At 42.4% G+C, this 17,234-nt stretch overlaps 4 protein-coding genes and 2 pseudogenes across 5 annotated transcripts; 4 read left to right on the top strand and 2 right to left on the bottom strand.

Moving 5' to 3' along the window:
- The first annotated feature begins 539 nt into the window (after positions 1 to 539).
- On the top strand, positions 540 to 1,146 carry LOC115736704 (18.1 kDa class I heat shock protein-like). The gene has a single exon (XM_030668531.2). The coding sequence runs from the start codon at positions 540 to 542 to the stop codon at positions 1,053 to 1,055; it is 516 nt and encodes a 171-aa protein (XP_030524391.1). The 3' UTR covers positions 1,056 to 1,146.
- Positions 1,147 to 4,136: 2,990 nt separating this feature from the next.
- Positions 4,137 to 4,728, top strand: LOC115736554 (annotated as a pseudogene).
- Positions 4,729 to 5,326: 598 nt separating this feature from the next.
- On the top strand, positions 5,327 to 7,552 carry LOC115736549 (UDP-glycosyltransferase 76E2-like). 2 transcript variants are annotated; one of them, XM_048284065.1, is made up of 2 exons: positions 5,327 to 5,920; positions 6,284 to 7,552. In XM_048284065.1, exons 1-2 carry the CDS (start codon positions 5,427 to 5,429, stop codon positions 7,152 to 7,154), a joined length of 1,365 nt encoding a protein of 454 aa, XP_048140022.1. In that variant the 5' UTR covers positions 5,327 to 5,426; the 3' UTR covers positions 7,155 to 7,552. The 2 variants fall into 2 exon arrangements, with proteins under 2 accessions (XP_048140022.1, XP_030524155.1); XM_030668295.2 differs by having other exon boundaries at positions 5,328 to 5,916; positions 6,280 to 7,552.
- Positions 7,553 to 9,247: 1,695 nt separating this feature from the next.
- On the bottom strand, positions 9,248 to 10,052 carry LOC115736551 (18.1 kDa class I heat shock protein-like). The gene has a single exon (XM_030668297.2). It carries the CDS (start codon positions 9,973 to 9,975, stop codon positions 9,487 to 9,489), a length of 489 nt encoding a protein of 162 aa, XP_030524157.1. The 5' UTR covers positions 9,976 to 10,052; the 3' UTR covers positions 9,248 to 9,486.
- A 2,858-nt stretch (positions 10,053 to 12,910) lies between these two features.
- On the bottom strand, positions 12,911 to 13,378 carry LOC115736555 (copper transporter 1-like). Its single transcript, XM_030668299.2, has one exon. The coding sequence runs from the start codon at positions 13,376 to 13,378 to the stop codon at positions 12,926 to 12,928; it is 453 nt and encodes a 150-aa protein (XP_030524159.2). The 3' UTR covers positions 12,911 to 12,925.
- Positions 13,379 to 15,505: 2,127 nt separating this feature from the next.
- LOC125316239 lies at positions 15,506 to 15,908 on the top strand (annotated as a pseudogene).
- Positions 15,909 to 17,234: the final 1,326 nt, after the last annotated feature.

Genomic DNA, 17,234 nt, shown 5'->3' with positions numbered 1-17,234 from the left:
TTTTTCTCTTGGGTGATAATGAAAATGATTATAAAATGGATTGCCATGTTTGCCTAGATCGATGATAAATAGAAATTTTATTGCTAAGACCTTTTCAATTGTAGCCAATATTTTTTTATGAATAATTCCGACAAGTTCATGAGAAAAAGAGGCATGATGGTACGCTTTGATTATTATTATTTTTAAGCATCTTTTTCTGTAAAATAAGTAAATTATTAAAAAAGTCCGAGATGAACAATTTCGGAGAGTGTTTTCAACTCTTTAGATTTAGGAATTCACTTTCCTAATTTTAAGCATAATTTTTCGTTCTCATGGAAAGTGTCTTTCGTGTGACCCAAACAAGTGAATTGGGATATCTGTTTGATTTTGCATATCTTTCACGATTATGCATATTTTCCTTTACTAGTGCGTATATTATATTTGATATATTACCTTAAATAGTTATTCAATAAAATTTATAAATAGGCTCGTTAACCATTTATTAATAACTTCAATATATCCAGAAATCTCATAATTCTCCCTTTGCTCGTTCGGATACGATGTCTTTCATTCCAAGCTGGTACGGCGGCCGACGCAGCGACGCCTTTGACCACTACGCATTCGACCCCTGCGCCTTCGACCTCTGGTACCCCTTCCAGGGCTTCCCTTTCCCTTCCTCATCCCTCTCCGCCTCTAGTTTCCCTCAGGCTTTCTGGGAAGATCCTGCCTCCGTCGACACCAGGATCGACTGGCGGGAAACCCCAGAAGCCTACGTCTCTAGTTTCCCTCAGACTTTCTGGGAAAATTCCGCCTTCGGCATCGGCGACACCAAGATCGATTGGAGGGAAACCCCGGAAGCCCACGTGATGAAGGCCGATCTTTCCGGGCTCAAGAAAGAGGAAGTGAAAGTCCGGATCGAGGACGAGCGGGTGCTCCAGATTTGTGGAGAGAGGAAGGTGGAGCGAGGCAGCGGGAAGTTCATGAGGAGCTTCAGGTTGCCCGAGAATGCGAGGGTGGATCAGGTCAAGGCTTCCATGGAGAAGGGAGTGCTCACCGTCATTATCCCCAAGGTGTAGGAGAAGAAGCCTGAGATCAAGGCCATCGACATCTCTGGTCGAGTCTGTGATGGTAAAACTTCAGATCGCGAATGCAAAATCCTGGCTTCCTGGGGGCAGTGTCTGTATGTTTGCGTCTCTTTCTTTCGTGTTTCGAGAGTCGTATGAATGCAAGGTTGTCTCTGAGACATTGATGTGATCTGAACTAGCAAAACTTCCATCTTACAATTCTTAGCACTGTTTTGCCTGGTTCGTTGGATCGCCGGAGTGAATCTTTGCTTTGCTCTTGATCTTGTCCGCCTGTCTTTCACTTGGCTTCAGGAATTATTTAGAATTTCCATTGCCACCAGCTTGTGTAGCGTATTATGGACTTGTTATTACTCATCGAAGTTCGCTTGTCTTGCCCTCGCCGGCCCTCGGCGAGTGGACGGCAGCCCCGCCAGCCTTTTTCACCCAAAAAAAAAAAAAAAAAAAGAAAGAAAAAGTAAAAAAAAATAAAAATAAAGAAATGGTTATTTTTTTCCCAAATTGCTAATATTAAGAAGAAGGGCAATTTTCACTGAAACAGTCCAATCCGAAAAAAGAAAGAATAATTAGGTTTAGTTTTCCGGTTCGATTCTGACCGCGAGGTTCAGTCCACATTTTGACTTAAGCAGGCAATTCGAGCGGAACCAGTGACGGAAATTTTTGGATTAGGAGGCCATACCGTGAACAGCGAAAATCAAAGGATTGAATCTTCGACCTTCTTTTCACTCGTCCCTGTCGGAGGAGCCCATTTTCGTCCATAACTTACCTATTTGGAATCAAGTCAATAATGTATTTGTGGCATATGATCTTCAAACGTGAACAAGCGATGGGAAAAAGGAGCATAATGGAAACCCTTGAGTCCATAATTGATAATACGACAGAGAGAGAGAGAGAGGAGAGTTAGAGCAGGACAAATTAAAAAAAAAAAAAAAAAATTAGTGATCCAAATTACGAGGAAGGTAGGATGGATAAGTGCATTGGAAGTCCTAAAACTTATAATTGAGTTCTAAAACTTACAAAAATTGCAATCAAGTTTTAAAAATTATCAAATTAATGCAATATAAGTCATTTCATTAACTCTGTCCAACTTGACTGCGTCATTTTTTTAATATTTTGTATTTCCTACGTAGTGATGACGTGATCAAAATGACGTCATTTTGGTCAAAATATGATTTTATATAAGTTTTATTTAAACTAATTAAAAATTTAAGCAATTTTTTTTTTTAAACTCGAGCGCCGGATCCAAGTGGCGAGGGCATACAGGCCCTCGCTTGCTTGCTGTTCGCCATGGCGGGGTGGCGGCCCTCTCCACTTGGATCTAACTCTCACATTTTTCTCTTTAATTTTGATTATTTTTACTTAATTTAAATAAAAAGTTCTATAATACTTAGATGTGGATCAAAACGATTAATTTTTAATTTAAACTTTTCTTTTTTTTATTTAGGTTAAATAAAAAAGTTCCTTCATAGCCACTTAGGAAAAAAAATATTTAAAAAAGCCACATAAGAGTTTTTTTCGTCAGTCAAGTTGAACCGAGTTAATGCAAGGACTTGATTGCATCAACTTGACAAGTTTTTAATTTAATTGCACTTTTTATAAGTTTTAGGACCCAATTGTACTTTTTATAATTTTTAGGACTTGTAGTGCACAATGAGAAAGATGGAAAGACCGAATTGGGGACCGATCGGTCCGGTTCGATCCAGTTCTCGGTTCTATAAAATTGAAATCGCTTATTTTCTCAATCTAGTTCTAAGGGGTAACCAGACCGTCTTGACCGATTTCTATTTATTTATTTTATTTCTTATATGTACCTAATTATCTATCAATTTTTTATTTATTTCTTAAATGTCAAACTAATTTTAATCCACAACTACTTTGCGGGCTCTAGAGCAAGAAATGATTAAATTTAAAGTCCATGTTGCTCACCCTACTAATAATTCATCAGTTTTATTGGACCACCTTCGATTCCCCATTCCTGAGTAGGATCGGACCAAAATGGGAGCGCAACCCAAAAAAGGTAAGGCAAGTAGTTGAACATGTTATGCCCTTGACTATTAGGGGTGAGCATGGTCCGGGTGGATAGGTTCTAGACCTAGATCCCGAACTTGACCCTGTTATAATCGGTTCCCAATTTTTGGAATTAAGAACCGACTACGTTTGTCCCGAAACTTATTTTGGAACCGACCCTATTTTTCGATCAGATTTCAAGGTCTCTTTGAGAACTTGTTTTCCCTTTGTTTCCTTTTCTGATTTCATACTTTCCAGCAAAATAATATGAGTAGCGATGAAATGATCCAAAGTAAAAGATGAATAATAAAACTCACTATTCGCCAAAAATAATAATATCTTATATAAGCAATAAAAATTACAATCCATCAAAAACCACAATCCAAAATATAGTAGTAGATAATAGTACGATTCGCCAAAAGCAATAATATTTGATATGAGAAATAGAAGTTACAATCCATCAAAAGCAACAATGATCCTCCAGAATGCTGAATTAATAGGTGCGAGTCTTCTTATCGTACTACTACCAAAATCCGCTAATAATATCTCCTTTTTGGCTTGCAAGTCAAAAGACTAGAAACTCACTTTGAAACTTGTAGGCATAACTCCTCCTCCAAGAGTGATATCACGAGCCAATCTACTTAGTACAAAACCGATTGAGGCAAGGTTGGGAAGTGAGACTAGGATTTCTTTTTTAAACAATAGCTAAAGACCGGTTCCAAAATCGGTTTGAGTGGGTCTTAACTGGACCGGTTTCAAAATTGGAACCGGTTCCCGTCTCTGGTTTGAACAGGACCTGATTCTCGACCCTATTTTTCAGGTGATGAGATCCGGATTCCGGATAAATCTGATCTGGTTGCCCACCCCTAGTGACTATGAGCAAGGCCGAGTCTCGAGAAAGATCTGGAAGCCCATACGGAAACGTTCGCACAGGCTTAAACCTCGTTCCAGAACTCTCATGAATGTACGAGAAGACCTCTTCTCCCAAAAAATACCCAGCACGTCCCTTTCCTTCGGACAAGGATCTAGTATGAAAGCACCAACATCTCCACGCCCGAGCAGAATCTCATCAATTCGCGTCCTCCAAGGTCAAAGCTTCAATCTACCGACTTATTCAGAAACGATGTCGCTCATTCCAAGCTGGTTCGGTGGCCCTTTCTCTCTCGACCTCTGGGACCCCTTCAATGGCTTCCCTTTCCCTTCCTCATCCCTCTACCCCTCTAGTTTCCCTCAAGCTTTCCGGGAAAATTCCGCCTTCGTCAACACCAGGATCGACTGGAGGGAAACCCCAGAAGTCCACGTGTTCAGGGCCGATCTTCCCGGGCTCAAGAAGGAGGAAGTGAAAGTCGAGATCGAGGACGATCGGGAGCTCTAGTTTAGCGGCGAGAGGAAGGTGGAGAAGGAGGACAAGAACGACACGTGGCACCGATTAGAGCGAAGCAGCGGGAAGTTCACGAGGAGGTTCAGGTTGCCGGAGAATGCGAAGATGGATCAGGTGAGGGCATCGATGGAGAACGGAGTGCTCAGCGTCACTGTTCCGAAGGTGGAGGAGAAGAAGCCTGAGGCCAAGGCCATTGACATCTCTGGTTGAGTCTGTGATGATAGTACTTCACACTGCCAATGTCAAATCGTGGCTTCCTGTGAGCAGAGTCTGTGTGTTTGGTCTCTTTCTTTTGTATTTTGAGAGTCGTATAACTGTGGGGTTGTCGTCCGTAAGACATTGATGTAATCCAAACTGGCAATACTTTTACGTAAAAAAACTAACTTCGATCTTACATTTCTTAGCCCTGTTTTGCCCGGTTCATTGGATCGCCAGAGAGGATCTTTGCTTTACTCTTCATCTTGTTCGCTTGTCTTTCACTTGGTTGCAGCAATAATTTGGAATTTTCATAGCCACCAGTTTGTGTACTGTGTGTTTGTGTACTGTGTGTTATCCACTTGAGAGAACAAGCCAGGGAAGAGGGTTGACGTGATCGTCCCTTTTATTATTGCTCAACGAAATAAATTATCTGAAGCAGGATGCAGTGAACCAGAATAGCTGCCAAGAAGCAGAAGCCAGCGAGCGAGAGAGCGAGAGAGACAGCGCGCGCAAGTATTTCTTTAGATGTTTATCAAATGCCGTGCCAAAGTTGACCTCGAACGTTTGAAAGGTTAAACTATTCCTAGCTTTCGAAATTGACCGTTAGGAGTGACCCTGTGTACTTGTCCTTCATTGCTGGGTCTTTGCATCCTCCGTCCAATTAACTCTCTTCTGTGTAAACTTTCTGAGAGAGCAAAACCAACCTGGATCAGCAAAAGACCCCACCCCCATCTTCAAGAGCATAACTTCTGAATATCTTCCGTTGGAGAGACAAAAAGATGGAGAAGATGGAAAATGAAGGGCGGAACCTCAAGAGATTGGTCCTGGTCCCTGGACCATTCCAGGGCCACCTCACTCCCATGCTTCAGCTGGCGACCATCCTCAAGTCCAAGGACTTCTCCATCACAATTGCTCATACACTGTTCAACAGTCCGGATTCCTCTGCTCACCCCGATTTCACCTTCCTATGCATACCGGACGGCTTGTCCGAACAAGAGGTTGGGAATCCTGATCTGGTATCCATTATGCGGAGGGTTAATGACAACTGTAAGTTCAGCTTTAAGGAGTGCCTAATTCAGGGCACAAACCATACCAAGCTGGGTGACAAGATCTGTTGCATCATCTACGATGCGATCGTGTACTTCTCGGAAGCGGTTGCCCGCGATTTGAAGATTCCTAGCATTGCTTTCCACACGAGCAGTGCTGCTACCACCGCAGTCCGCCCAATTCTTATCCAGTTAATGGCACAAGGGCACATCCCTGCCCCAGGTACACCCTGGTTTCTCTTATTTATGTTACAGTTATCTCCTTACTAACTGATATCATCGTCGCGGAGAAATCTTTACTCTTATTCCATTTAGGTTGTGAGGATGGATGCATTGCTGAAAATCAATTGCAGTTTTAAAATCTGTCACGTTGACCTCCAGCATCACCCTGTAGTTTTATGATCCGACGAATCTCTTTATGCCCGTACTTTATTCAAGACTGGTTTCTGTGTCATCATCCATGTTTGACACCCAAGCCAGATTTTAATCTTGGCTGTTGTCATGCCGCTAAGCATATAAAGCCAATGGGTTCTAGCTCACTTATTGTTCTGCTAGCTAACTTCTGCCTTATGTTGGGTTCTATTAGATTCCATGTTGGAGGTTCCAGTGCCCCTGCATCAGCCCCTCAGGTTCAAAGACCTACCAATCTTCAATGTTGGAAGTTTAGACTATTTCTTGGAGGGGGTAGCCTTGACTTATAATCTCAGATCGTCTTCGGCCATTATACTTAACACTGTTCACTGCCTTGAAGAGTCACTTCTGGCGCAGCTCCGCCAGAAGTACCAAGTTCCGATTTTTCCAATAGGCCCTCTACACAAATTCTCTCCTACCTCGGCTGTTAGCTTACTGCAAGAGGATACTGGTTGCATTCCATGGCTTGACAAGCAAACTCACAATTCAGTCATTTATGTGAGTTTGGGAAGCGTAGCACATATGAACCAAGACCAATTGTCTGAAATGGCTTGGGGTCTGGCAAATAGCAAGGAGCCTTTCTTGTGGGTTATTAGGCCTGGCACAATTCCAGGTTCGGAATGGACAGAGTCGATGGATGAAGAATTCGAAGAATGTGTGAAGGACAGGGGATGCATTGTGAAATGGGCACCTCAGAAGAAAGTACTGGCTCATGATGCGGTGGGAGGGTTTTGGAGCCACTGTGGATGGAACTCCACCTTGGAGAGTATATGTGAAGGCGTTCCGATGATATGTCAACCATGCTTTGGCGACCAAAAGGTGAATGCGAGGTACTTGACTCATGAATGGATGGTTGGCCTAGACCTGGAAGGTGAGATAGAGAGAGGGGCAGTAGAAAGAGCTGTTAGAACATTGATGAAGGAAAAGGAAGGTGAAGAGATGAGGCAGAGGGTCTTGGATTTGAAGCACAAGGTTGATGTTAGCATAGGTGATGGTGGATCTTCTTGCCATTATCTGAGCGAGCTAGCCGAGTTGCTGACATCGTTCTAGCAGCACAGAGTTGTTTGCTACTAAAGCACTGCACAGAATGAAGTATGTGCACTGCTGAAAGTGCAGATTTGGTCTTCTGACGTTAAAGAACAGAATATAACAGATATGCTTAGATGCAATGATGAAATTTGTTGGCTTGTCGTATGCAAGTTTGTGTTGGAGCAATCTTTGTTTTCTTTCTAACCAGCGGAGCTGATCTCAGTGGCTCAGATTCACTACTCCTTCCACTTGTTCGAGATCAGTTAGGGCTGTCAATTTATGTCTGTCACGTTAGAATTGTATCTTGTCAAACTTAGTTTACCCCAACATGACCCTTTTTATTCGTTATGTCACAATGGTGAAATCTAAACACGATATGCTTAATGAATGCGTTGTACGACATGATGTATTTACTATGTCTAAGTTACGAACTCAACCAAAGTGTTAATTATGTTTAGACGTTATCTAAATGTATCTGAGTATATATAATGCGTTCTGTCGACCCAACTAGCTTGCTAACAGTATAATTAAACTTGTCTAAGCATGTAATAAAAAGGATTAAGCTGACATGATACATCTAGCATTCGAGTACGAATGAGTTGTTTCTTTTATGACAGAAACCTATCTAAGCTTGACATGAGAACGCTTGACGACATAAATGGGCTGTGTCGATGTTGGCTTGGCCTCATGCGAGATTGATCAACATGCGCTACCATTCTGTTCGATGAATGTTCTTCCCGCCCAGCAAAAACGTAAATCCGAAACTTTTCTTTTTTATTTGTTGATATACCATTATAAAAATGCCGGAATTGTTCCATTGAGAATTAAATGATACATAGTCACACGTAGATCTTATCTTTCATGGATTTACCTAGTTCAAATTATGGAGAGCTCCTTAAGATGGCTACTCAACTTTCATTCAAGATGAGATTTGTTGATGATAATGATTAGTATATTTGATTTTGGCATGATGATGGGACCTGGTTTAGGCCATCTTCGATCCCTTCCATTGGTCGTCCTCCTAAAAAGGGCAATGAAAATATGACTGTTTCTGGTTGTTGGGTCAGCCCTGGTGCTCGGAACTAATTCTATCTCCAGCACTTTGCTGATGATATCAACCGGAAAACTCGGTCGGTCCTATTGGTCCTATTCTCTTGCCCGGAAATCCACTGAGGATGGGCAGTTCAAGATTGCGGCTGCCTATGATATCGCCATTCATGAGTTTTCCTCTCCTCCAAGTTAAGAATGATTGGAGTTGGATCTGGAAAAGTCATACAATTCCTGGGATCCAAACTTTACTATGGCTCATTAAATCATAATAAGCTCCACAGAAAGTCGCTCTCGTTTAGCAGGGGCATTAAGCCGAATGGGAACTGCGACATCTGTGGTTTTCCTAAAGAGGCTGTCCTCCATGTTCTTCGTGACTGTCTGCCGCTCAGGATGCCTGGAAAAGCGTCGGTATCCCTAGTTCACGTATGAAAAGCTTCACGGAGCCCTCTTCACACACGGATCAAGCTTGATTGTGGTACGAACAAGATCTCCAGCATCATCAAACTTCATGTCCCCCGGAACTTTTTGCATACAAATAAATTACAGACGGGTCGGCTTCGGAAAACCTGTGTGAGACACAGCTGCTGGAGGCATTTTGCGTACTCGTGAGTGCCACTGGGTCTCTGGATTTTCGCGAATTATTGGCTCTACCTCGTCTGTCCTTGCCAGAGTTGTCTGCCCTCTGAGATGGATCACAATTTGCTGTGGATCGTGAAAGTTGGAGATTGACTGTCGAACTCCACGCCATGGCAGTTCTCCAGGTAATGTATAAAAATTCATTCAGTAACACCATTCTCTAATCGGCATTGTCTGTTACTGCAGGTTCTTGGGAACCCGAATCCGGGAATGCTTTCTCCAAAAACTGCCACCGCCAGGCGAATACTTGCGCGCATGCACTTGCAAAGACATTGCCACAACCAAACTGAAGAGGAATTTTAGGGATGTGATTGAGTAGACGAGGTTTAATACTCTAATCGGCATTGTCGATTAATTTTTCTGTTCTATTTTTTTTTTCTTTGTTACCTTTTCTTTTTATTTTTTTGTAAGGAAGAGAAGGAAAAAAATGCTGCCAAACTCATCAAAGATTATTCATATTCAAGCGCCACACCGTGGCCCGACCAAAATACAATATAACATCAGAAGATAGATGACACATTGGTTACGCAGTCACACGAACACCTCTACGGTTACTTGCATGACACCATCACGAAAGAAGGAAAGATCCAAAATTATACTTGTCCGCAGAGAGCCGGACGTTATCGGACAGAAAACCGCCCATTCCTGCAAACACAAGGAGCTGAATTCAACCAGAGATGTCAATGGCCTTGACCTCAGGCTTCTTCTCCTCCACCTTGGGGACAGCTACGGTGAGCACCCCGTTCTCCATCGACGCCTTCACCTGATCCGTCCTCGCGTTCTCGGGCAACCTGAACCTCCTCATGAACCTCCCGCTGCCCCTCTCCACCCGGTGCCACCTGTCGTTCTTGTCCTCCTTCTCCACGTTCCTCTCCCCGCTTATCTGGAGCACCCGGTCGTCTTCGATCTCCACCTTGACCTCCTCTTTCTTGAGCCCGGGGAGATCCGCCTTGAACACGTGAGCTTCCGGGGTCTCCTTCCAGTCGATCCTCGCGTTCACGAAAGCGGCGTTCTCCCTGAAAGTCTGAGGGAAGTCAGAGGCGGAGAGGGACGAGGAAGGGAAAGGGAAGTCCTTGAATGGGTCCCAGAGGTCGGTGGAGAAAGGGTCGAAGACGTTGCTGCGGCGGCCGCCGAACCAGCTTGGGACGAGCGACATCGTATCTTGCTTCTTCTGATGCGGCTGTTCGACGATTCAAAGACGTTTGGCAATTGATTGCCGGACTGATGCTCTCTCTTCCGAACGCTTTCCTTTACTTGAAGTGGGGAATAAAGGACGGACATGCCTGGTATTTATAGGAGACAAGAATCGAACAATGGAAGTTTCTGTATCTGCAGAGATGGAGAAGCATCTGGCGTCGCCTAGATCTCTCTCGAAACCGGGCCATCCTCTCGGGAAACTTCTGGTCTGTATGTCTGGAGATGCCTCGAGACAGGCCCATAACAATTGCTTGACCGGTTTGGACAATGACTTAACCCAAATTATCTGAAGCAATTAGAGTTAATTCTCCAATTCCAATCTCAAACTTTCCACCTAATAATTTCCATTAATGCCCGTGCTTTTTATTAGGATAACTCAAACACGCAAACAAAGAGCGCTTTCAAAATTCCTTTTATGTTGGCCGGGCCTACAGATCGAGCCCATCATCAAAGCTAGGCTTGTTGACCTTGAAAATCACTCATTCTTAGGCTAAAGCTTAGTTTATTTTTGTGAAAAATGAGTCATTTCTAGAAAATGTCTTTTGAAAAGTCAATTTCTCAAAAAATGACTATATTTTCTGGCGTTTGGCTAAAATATGAAGAAAAAAAAACTCGGAAAATATTTTTTGTTGTAAGGTATGAAAAATTGGATTTAATTTTCCTTTATACACTCCATTCAATATTTTTTTAAAAAAATTGATGTTTTAATGTTTTAATATTTTTATTTTTATTTTTATTTCCTTTTTATTTTTTATTTTTATTTTTTTCTATTACTATTTTCCGCCGATCGCTAGCCACGGCAGTGTGAAGCCGTAGGTGAGCTCGAGCCTTGTCACGGGGCCTCGCCACAGGCCGGGCATCGCCAACCTCAAGCGAGGCTAGGCCTTGCCCACAAGGTGCCTGGCCGAGCCTCAATCGAGGCCGAAAATTGTTTGCCTAGCCTCGCCGGATCAAGATCAGCAACGGCTTGTTTGGCCTTGCTCGAGGCCGACGACCGACCGAAGGAGAAGAAGGAAAGAGAAATAAAAATAAAAAGAAAAAGGAATAAAAAATAAATAAAAAGAGAAAAAAAATAAAAAAAATAAAAATTTTGAATTTTGAAAAATAAATAAGAATGAAAAGAAAGTAAAAATAATAATTAAAAAGAAAAGAAGATGTGAAAGAGATGAGGAAATGTTTTCCTCTTCTATTTCCCCACTTTTGATGGAGATTTTTCCATGGGAAGAAAATATTTTTCGGGGCTAGCTTATTTTCCACGGGAAAATAAAGAAAAAGTCTTTCGGAAATTTTTTTTTTTCGAGAAACAAACAGAGCCCAAAAACAATGCTCTGCTTCAACAGAAGATACATTCTTTTGTGCGACCTTACGTGGTGGTCAAGCTCTTTCCATATGCTCTTTCGTGGCCAGTTTTCTATGTACTTGGCATCTGTAGTTTGACAACGCTCCGATTGAGCTTACCATGGCGCCAACCGACTGTGTTCGATTGAAACTGGGCATAATCCCGTTTAAACCACCAAATACGGAGAGGAGCTCTTGAAATTTCTCGAATCGGACTATAGTGTACTTGGTTTATTGATTTGGTCTTATTATTTTATCGAATTAGATCTGCGAACCAAGTCGGTTATGTTTTTATCACATTGTCCTGTCCTTTCTATACCTACGTACAAGAAGGGGATAATTACCAAAAAAATCCTAAACTTATTGCAATTGTATCAATTCAATTCTAAATCTTTTTTTTTTTTGCTGATTTAGTCCTAAACCTTTTGCAATTGTGACAATTCAATCCATTCGGCTAATTTCGGCCGACCGGCGTTGACGTGGACGCCGGACGGACGGCCGGCACGTGCCATTCAGCAATATAATACTTTAATAATTTTTTGAATATTTTTTATTTTTATTTATTTTCATTTTTTTCTTTTCTTTTTCTTCTGTCTTCTCTTCCTCTATCCAGCGATGGTGAAGAATGAAGATGACGATGATGACGAACGATCTTGCTCAAACTGTTTCTTCTTGTGACTGAGAAGCTGATCCAAATGCCCCTCCCTTCTCCTCCTTCGCCTTTGTCATCATCGTCCTTGCCCTCCAATCTCTCCCTCACGGCGGCTCCTTCATCATCAAGCATCTGGTACAGGCAAATTAAGCAAGTCTCGAACCTCGCCAGTCCAAACTTGCAAGGCTTGACCTCGCCGTCATCGAGCAAGGCTAGCTTAGCGAGGTCTCGACCGGTTTCGCCCAGCAACAACGAGGTCAAGCCTCGCCAGTGGAGTGAGGTCCACCTCGCCGGCTATGCGTCTGGCAATGGCTAGAGGAAGAAGAAGAAGGAAGACAGAAAAATCAGAAAGAAAAAATAAATAAATAAAATTATTAAAATATTATGTCACCGGATGACCGGCTTCCATATCAGCAACGGCTGGTCAAAATTGATCGAATGGACTGAATTAGCTTAGGATTGAATTTGATAAAAAAAAATTTAGAACTGAATTAACACAATTATAATAAGATTAATACTTGTTTGATAATTTTTCTTACAAGTGGTGCATGTATTCGAGGTGCAACATAAGTGTCCTTATTCCCATTGAAACTTCAATCGATCAAATGGTTTCAAACCCACAAATTTCAACATTTATAAAAAAAAAGAAAGATCTATGAACTGAAGGACTACACGAAAAAGCAAAAACTGCACTAAATGAGCCTTGGCACTTTACTTCAGTTTGTCACCAACTTCGTCAAAACTATTCGATGATCTCTCTGGAACGAAAAACAAAGAGCAAATGAACTTTTTTATCTTCAACCAAACTGGAAATTCCGCTGACGTATCGTAACTTGCCACAACACCACAATTCATCGTGATCGTCGTCAACCCATTTCGCATCTAAATGCTCCCCCACCCACCTCGCTCCCGCCGCGAATCAGCAGCTCATCGGGGGCAGATCGGAGGTGGCCTCCTCCGCGTACCCCAGCCTCCCAAACGCCCCGCTCGCGAACGCCAGGAACCCCACCGCGTGCCCCGCGACTGCCGCGAGGAACACGCCGGCGTTGAAGGACATGAGCGCCAGCATCGCCAGGTACGCGAGCCCCATGCGCAGCGCGTGCAGCAGCGACCGGAAGACGCCGACGGCGACACCGGGCTTGGCGAGGAGGAGGCGGCAGTGGGAGAGCCACTCGACGAGGACGCAGAGGGCGAAGACGAAGAGGAGGGCGACGGCGTACATGGCGATCCGCGCGTCCGGCCAGCCAGAGAAGAGGATCTCGGCGCGCGTGCCCCAGTAGAAGGTCATGTGCATCATCATCATCTTGTGGCGGTGGGGAATGGCGGTCGACCCGTTCACGCGGGGCATGTGGCCGCTGTTCATGCCTTCCATGATAGGAGCTTTAGCGGTGAGAAGAGGGAAGCGAATTAGGGTTTGGGGATTAACCGTATGTGTAGACATCGTAGAAAGAGAATTAAATTTGTACCAATTGTTAATTGAGTCCATCGACTAAAAATAAACTACATTTCGGACACAATTGATGTAATTTTTTACATGAATTTGTTATGGATGGTGACTAATAGGCCTGATTGAATGGTATTTGCAAATTAAGGTCAATTCAAGCGCTAAGAAGTGACTTTTGTCGTGGACAACCTCCGTCAAGCTCACTCATCAATAGGTGCCAAGCATTCCAAATGTTGTCGTCGCGACAAAGACCTGGCTTTTGTTTTGGTTGTGACGACTCACTAAATATAAACGTGCCTAGCGATGATTCCCATTCGAAATCATGTCAACTGGGTGATTGATTATCTAGATAGCTGTGATTGATCAACATGTGTTTGGCACTATCGACCTTGAATTTTGAAGCGTTGAAGCTATTATCTAATAATAAAGTTTCCATGATTGATTGACGTTTCAATAGAAATAACCAAGCTTATGTCCCACCTCTAATATATAAGAATCCAAAAAAAAATACAATAAAGATAGAACCGGCTAGGTTTGCAAATTTGGTTAAATAATAAAATCGAACCAATAAACTTCATATTTTAATGTCCGATTTGGGAAATATTAGAAACTCCTCTCCAACCCAAACCGAAGTGAGGATTTCACTTGGATTTTTGCGTTTGAATCGCATTATGTTGATCTTCTTGCAACACACTCAATTGACGCCATGATGGAAATATAAATGTCAAATACGTAGAAAAATGGCGGCGAAAAAATCTACGGAAAGAGCTCAATTATCGCAAACCTATTACAATTGAGTCAATTCATTCTTAATTTTTTGTGCCAAGTGAGCCTTAAACCTTTTGCAGTATGCCAATTTAGTCCATTTGTTGGCTAGTGTTGGCATGGATTTTTTTTTAAGAATATTTAGCCAGCTATCGATGGTCTTCGTACAGTGTCTAGCGGCCTCTTGTTGGCCCTAAAGGACAAAAAATAAAAAATAATAAAAAACAAACAAATAATAGAATATTTCAAAAAATATTATTTAAAAATTAATCACGTGGTGTTGGCGGCGTTCCTTCGGCGCCGATCGGCTAAATGGGCTGAATTGGCGCAATATGCAAAAGGTCCAGGACTCAATTGGCAAAAAATAAATGGTTTAAGACTGAAGTAACATGATTGTTATAGATTTAGAACTTTTTTGGTAATTTTTCCCACCCAAAGAAGATGTAATTAACCAACTTAGGGTCATGCAAAAGTACATCTTTTGTCAAACAAATCATTGTCCTCAATCTATAAATTTATATTTTTCTAGTTCAAGAATTTGCTTACATACAAATTAGTTCTTCTAAATGCGCGTATCCGATTTTATATGGAACTTGGATAATTTTAGCAGGGAAGACAGCATGAATTTCAAATGTGATACCGCGATACTTGTCAGGTAAGATATCGAATTTTGAGGATTGATGATATATAAAGTTAAGGATGTTTCGGCCGTACGTATGAAAAGTGGACAGCATATTCAAACAATAGACCAATATACTGAATACTTATGATTTGTTTGATTCGGAACATTCTATTAATCCTTTTTGTAAAGCTCTTAACACATGGTTTTGGAATAAAACTATACAAAGAATTCTGCTAACGTGTACCTTTAAGGCACTTCTTCTACATTAAGTAGCAAAATGAGAAAAAGGAAATTTCCATTTCCAAACCATCGGCTTCCTGCGGTGTATAATCAAAGTTATAAGATAAAATGAAATTCTATTTAAGCATGCTTCACAAACATCTTAGGCAAGCGGTTAGCATGATCCAGCATTAAAACTTTTGTTCACCACGGATGGAATGAATCATAATGCATTAATGTGTCCCGCTACACATGGACAGAAGTTTCTATGTGAATATGGTTTCTCACATCTTTTTTGTCTTATTATATGGTAGTTTCGTAATTAAATATAAATGACATGCACCATTCGGATCTTCAAATGTGGGAAGAACTGGAATCCCCAGTGGGAACTGGGAAGTGTCGTATTGGTATTATTTCGTGGAAATGACGCCCCACCACCACCACAAAGAACGATGATGTACGGGACCTTGTCCCGGAGCAGGCCCTCCGAGATCCTCTTCTCCGGCTGGCCGGGCGCTGGGACCGCCGATTATGCCCTTGCCCTCCTCTTCGTCTTCGCCCTCTGCGTCCTCGTCGAGTGGCTCTCCCACTGCCGCCTCCATCTACCCACCAAGCCCCATGTTGCCGCCAGCATCCTCTGGTCGCTGCTGTACGCGCTGCGCGCGGGGCTGGTGTACCTAGCCATGCTCGCGGTCATGTCCTTCGACGGCAGGGTGTTCCTGGCGACTGTCGCGGGGCACTCGGCGGGGCTCCTGGCATTCGCGAGTAGGGGGCCGTTCGGGAAGCCGGAGGAGGCGCCGCGCCCTCACGTCGGGGAAGGCCACCGCCGATCCGCCTCCCGTGAGCTGCTGATTCGTGGCGGGAGCGAGGTGGGTGGTGAGATTTTAGATATGAATATGATGACTTGATGCACTAAAATATGAAAAGGAGAGTTTCTTTTGCTCTTTTAATGTTTCAGTGCGGCTTTTTTCTTCTCTTTGGTGTCTTGTTTCATGGATAGCTGCATATCCGACTTCTAAATTTTGCTGGAATTTTTATTTAGTCCTTTTGATGCATAGAGGTTTCTTTGTCGATTTAAAATCATGGTTAGTTTGTTTTCGAGCATAACTTGGTTTAGTACGGTCCATTTTGAATGAGAAACAAGATCAAATAAGATTCAGCCTTCGAAAAAGATGATCTGATCTAGATTAGACGTCGAATCATATTGGACTTTTGAGTTTTGAATCATCTTCCTTTCGATCCCCATGTATTTGGCATGATCATCCGTTTGCACATTTGATTTGGTAGAATGCCGGACCGATAAATTTTTTTTCTAATCTAGTCCAATCAAGGAAATTTTAAAAGCATCTCTATAAATAAAGTTGAATCGAAATGGGTTTGATCGTTTGAACCAAATTATGGTCAACTTTATTCAACACACTCAATTGACGCCATTGCAGGCTCAATCGAGCTCAATTAAAATATCAAATATAGAAGATCAGCCACTAGCCATGGCAAAATACATGTAAAGAGCTTGATTATGTTAGGATCGACGCACAATCGCAGCGAAGTAAAAGAAGCAAGAAAGAGGAAAAATTGAGACACGAGATTTTATCATGATCACCCTTAAACTAGAGCTACGTCCAGTAGAGGATTCTACTAGATCAGCATCTCGCACCTCTCGTTACATCACTCAATTATAAGTGAAAACGAGTATATATAGCAGAGGCTATTCTGAGCTCAAGTCCAAACTACTAATGAAAATTACGGACTTAAATCATAAAAGCCTTCCGGTGTCCAAGAGGCGCTGCCCCCTTGAGACACCCGCTGGGACGGCTCTCCCGGATCCCCGCTTGTTCGGCGTGGAGTGAGACCCACGTGCTTTTTTGTCATATGGGAGTATGAACTACATCCCAACAGATTATTACACTCTAATACATGGTGTGGGAACAACATCGTAAAACGAATTTTGTTAGTAAGCAACTTTAGTTTACTTCTTATTCATTGAGTAACAAATATTAAACAAAAAAGGCTCTTTTTTCAAACCATCAACCTTTTGCGCTACATATAATCAGAATCTTAATTTAACATGTCCAAAATGAAAAAATAGCATGAATCTAGCCATACGGAGGCGAGCGACCGCTAGACTATATATCATTTTGTTAGAGGTATCAAACGGGTGGATCGGGTCGTATATGA

The sequence above is a fragment of the Rhodamnia argentea genome, chromosome 8 (assembly GCF_020921035.1).
Source record: "Rhodamnia argentea isolate NSW1041297 chromosome 8, ASM2092103v1, whole genome shotgun sequence".
NCBI lineage: Eukaryota > Viridiplantae > Streptophyta > Magnoliopsida > Myrtales > Myrtaceae > Rhodamnia > Rhodamnia argentea.
Note: the sequence above shows the minus strand (reverse complement) of the source record. Positions and strands in the feature narration are given on the sequence as shown.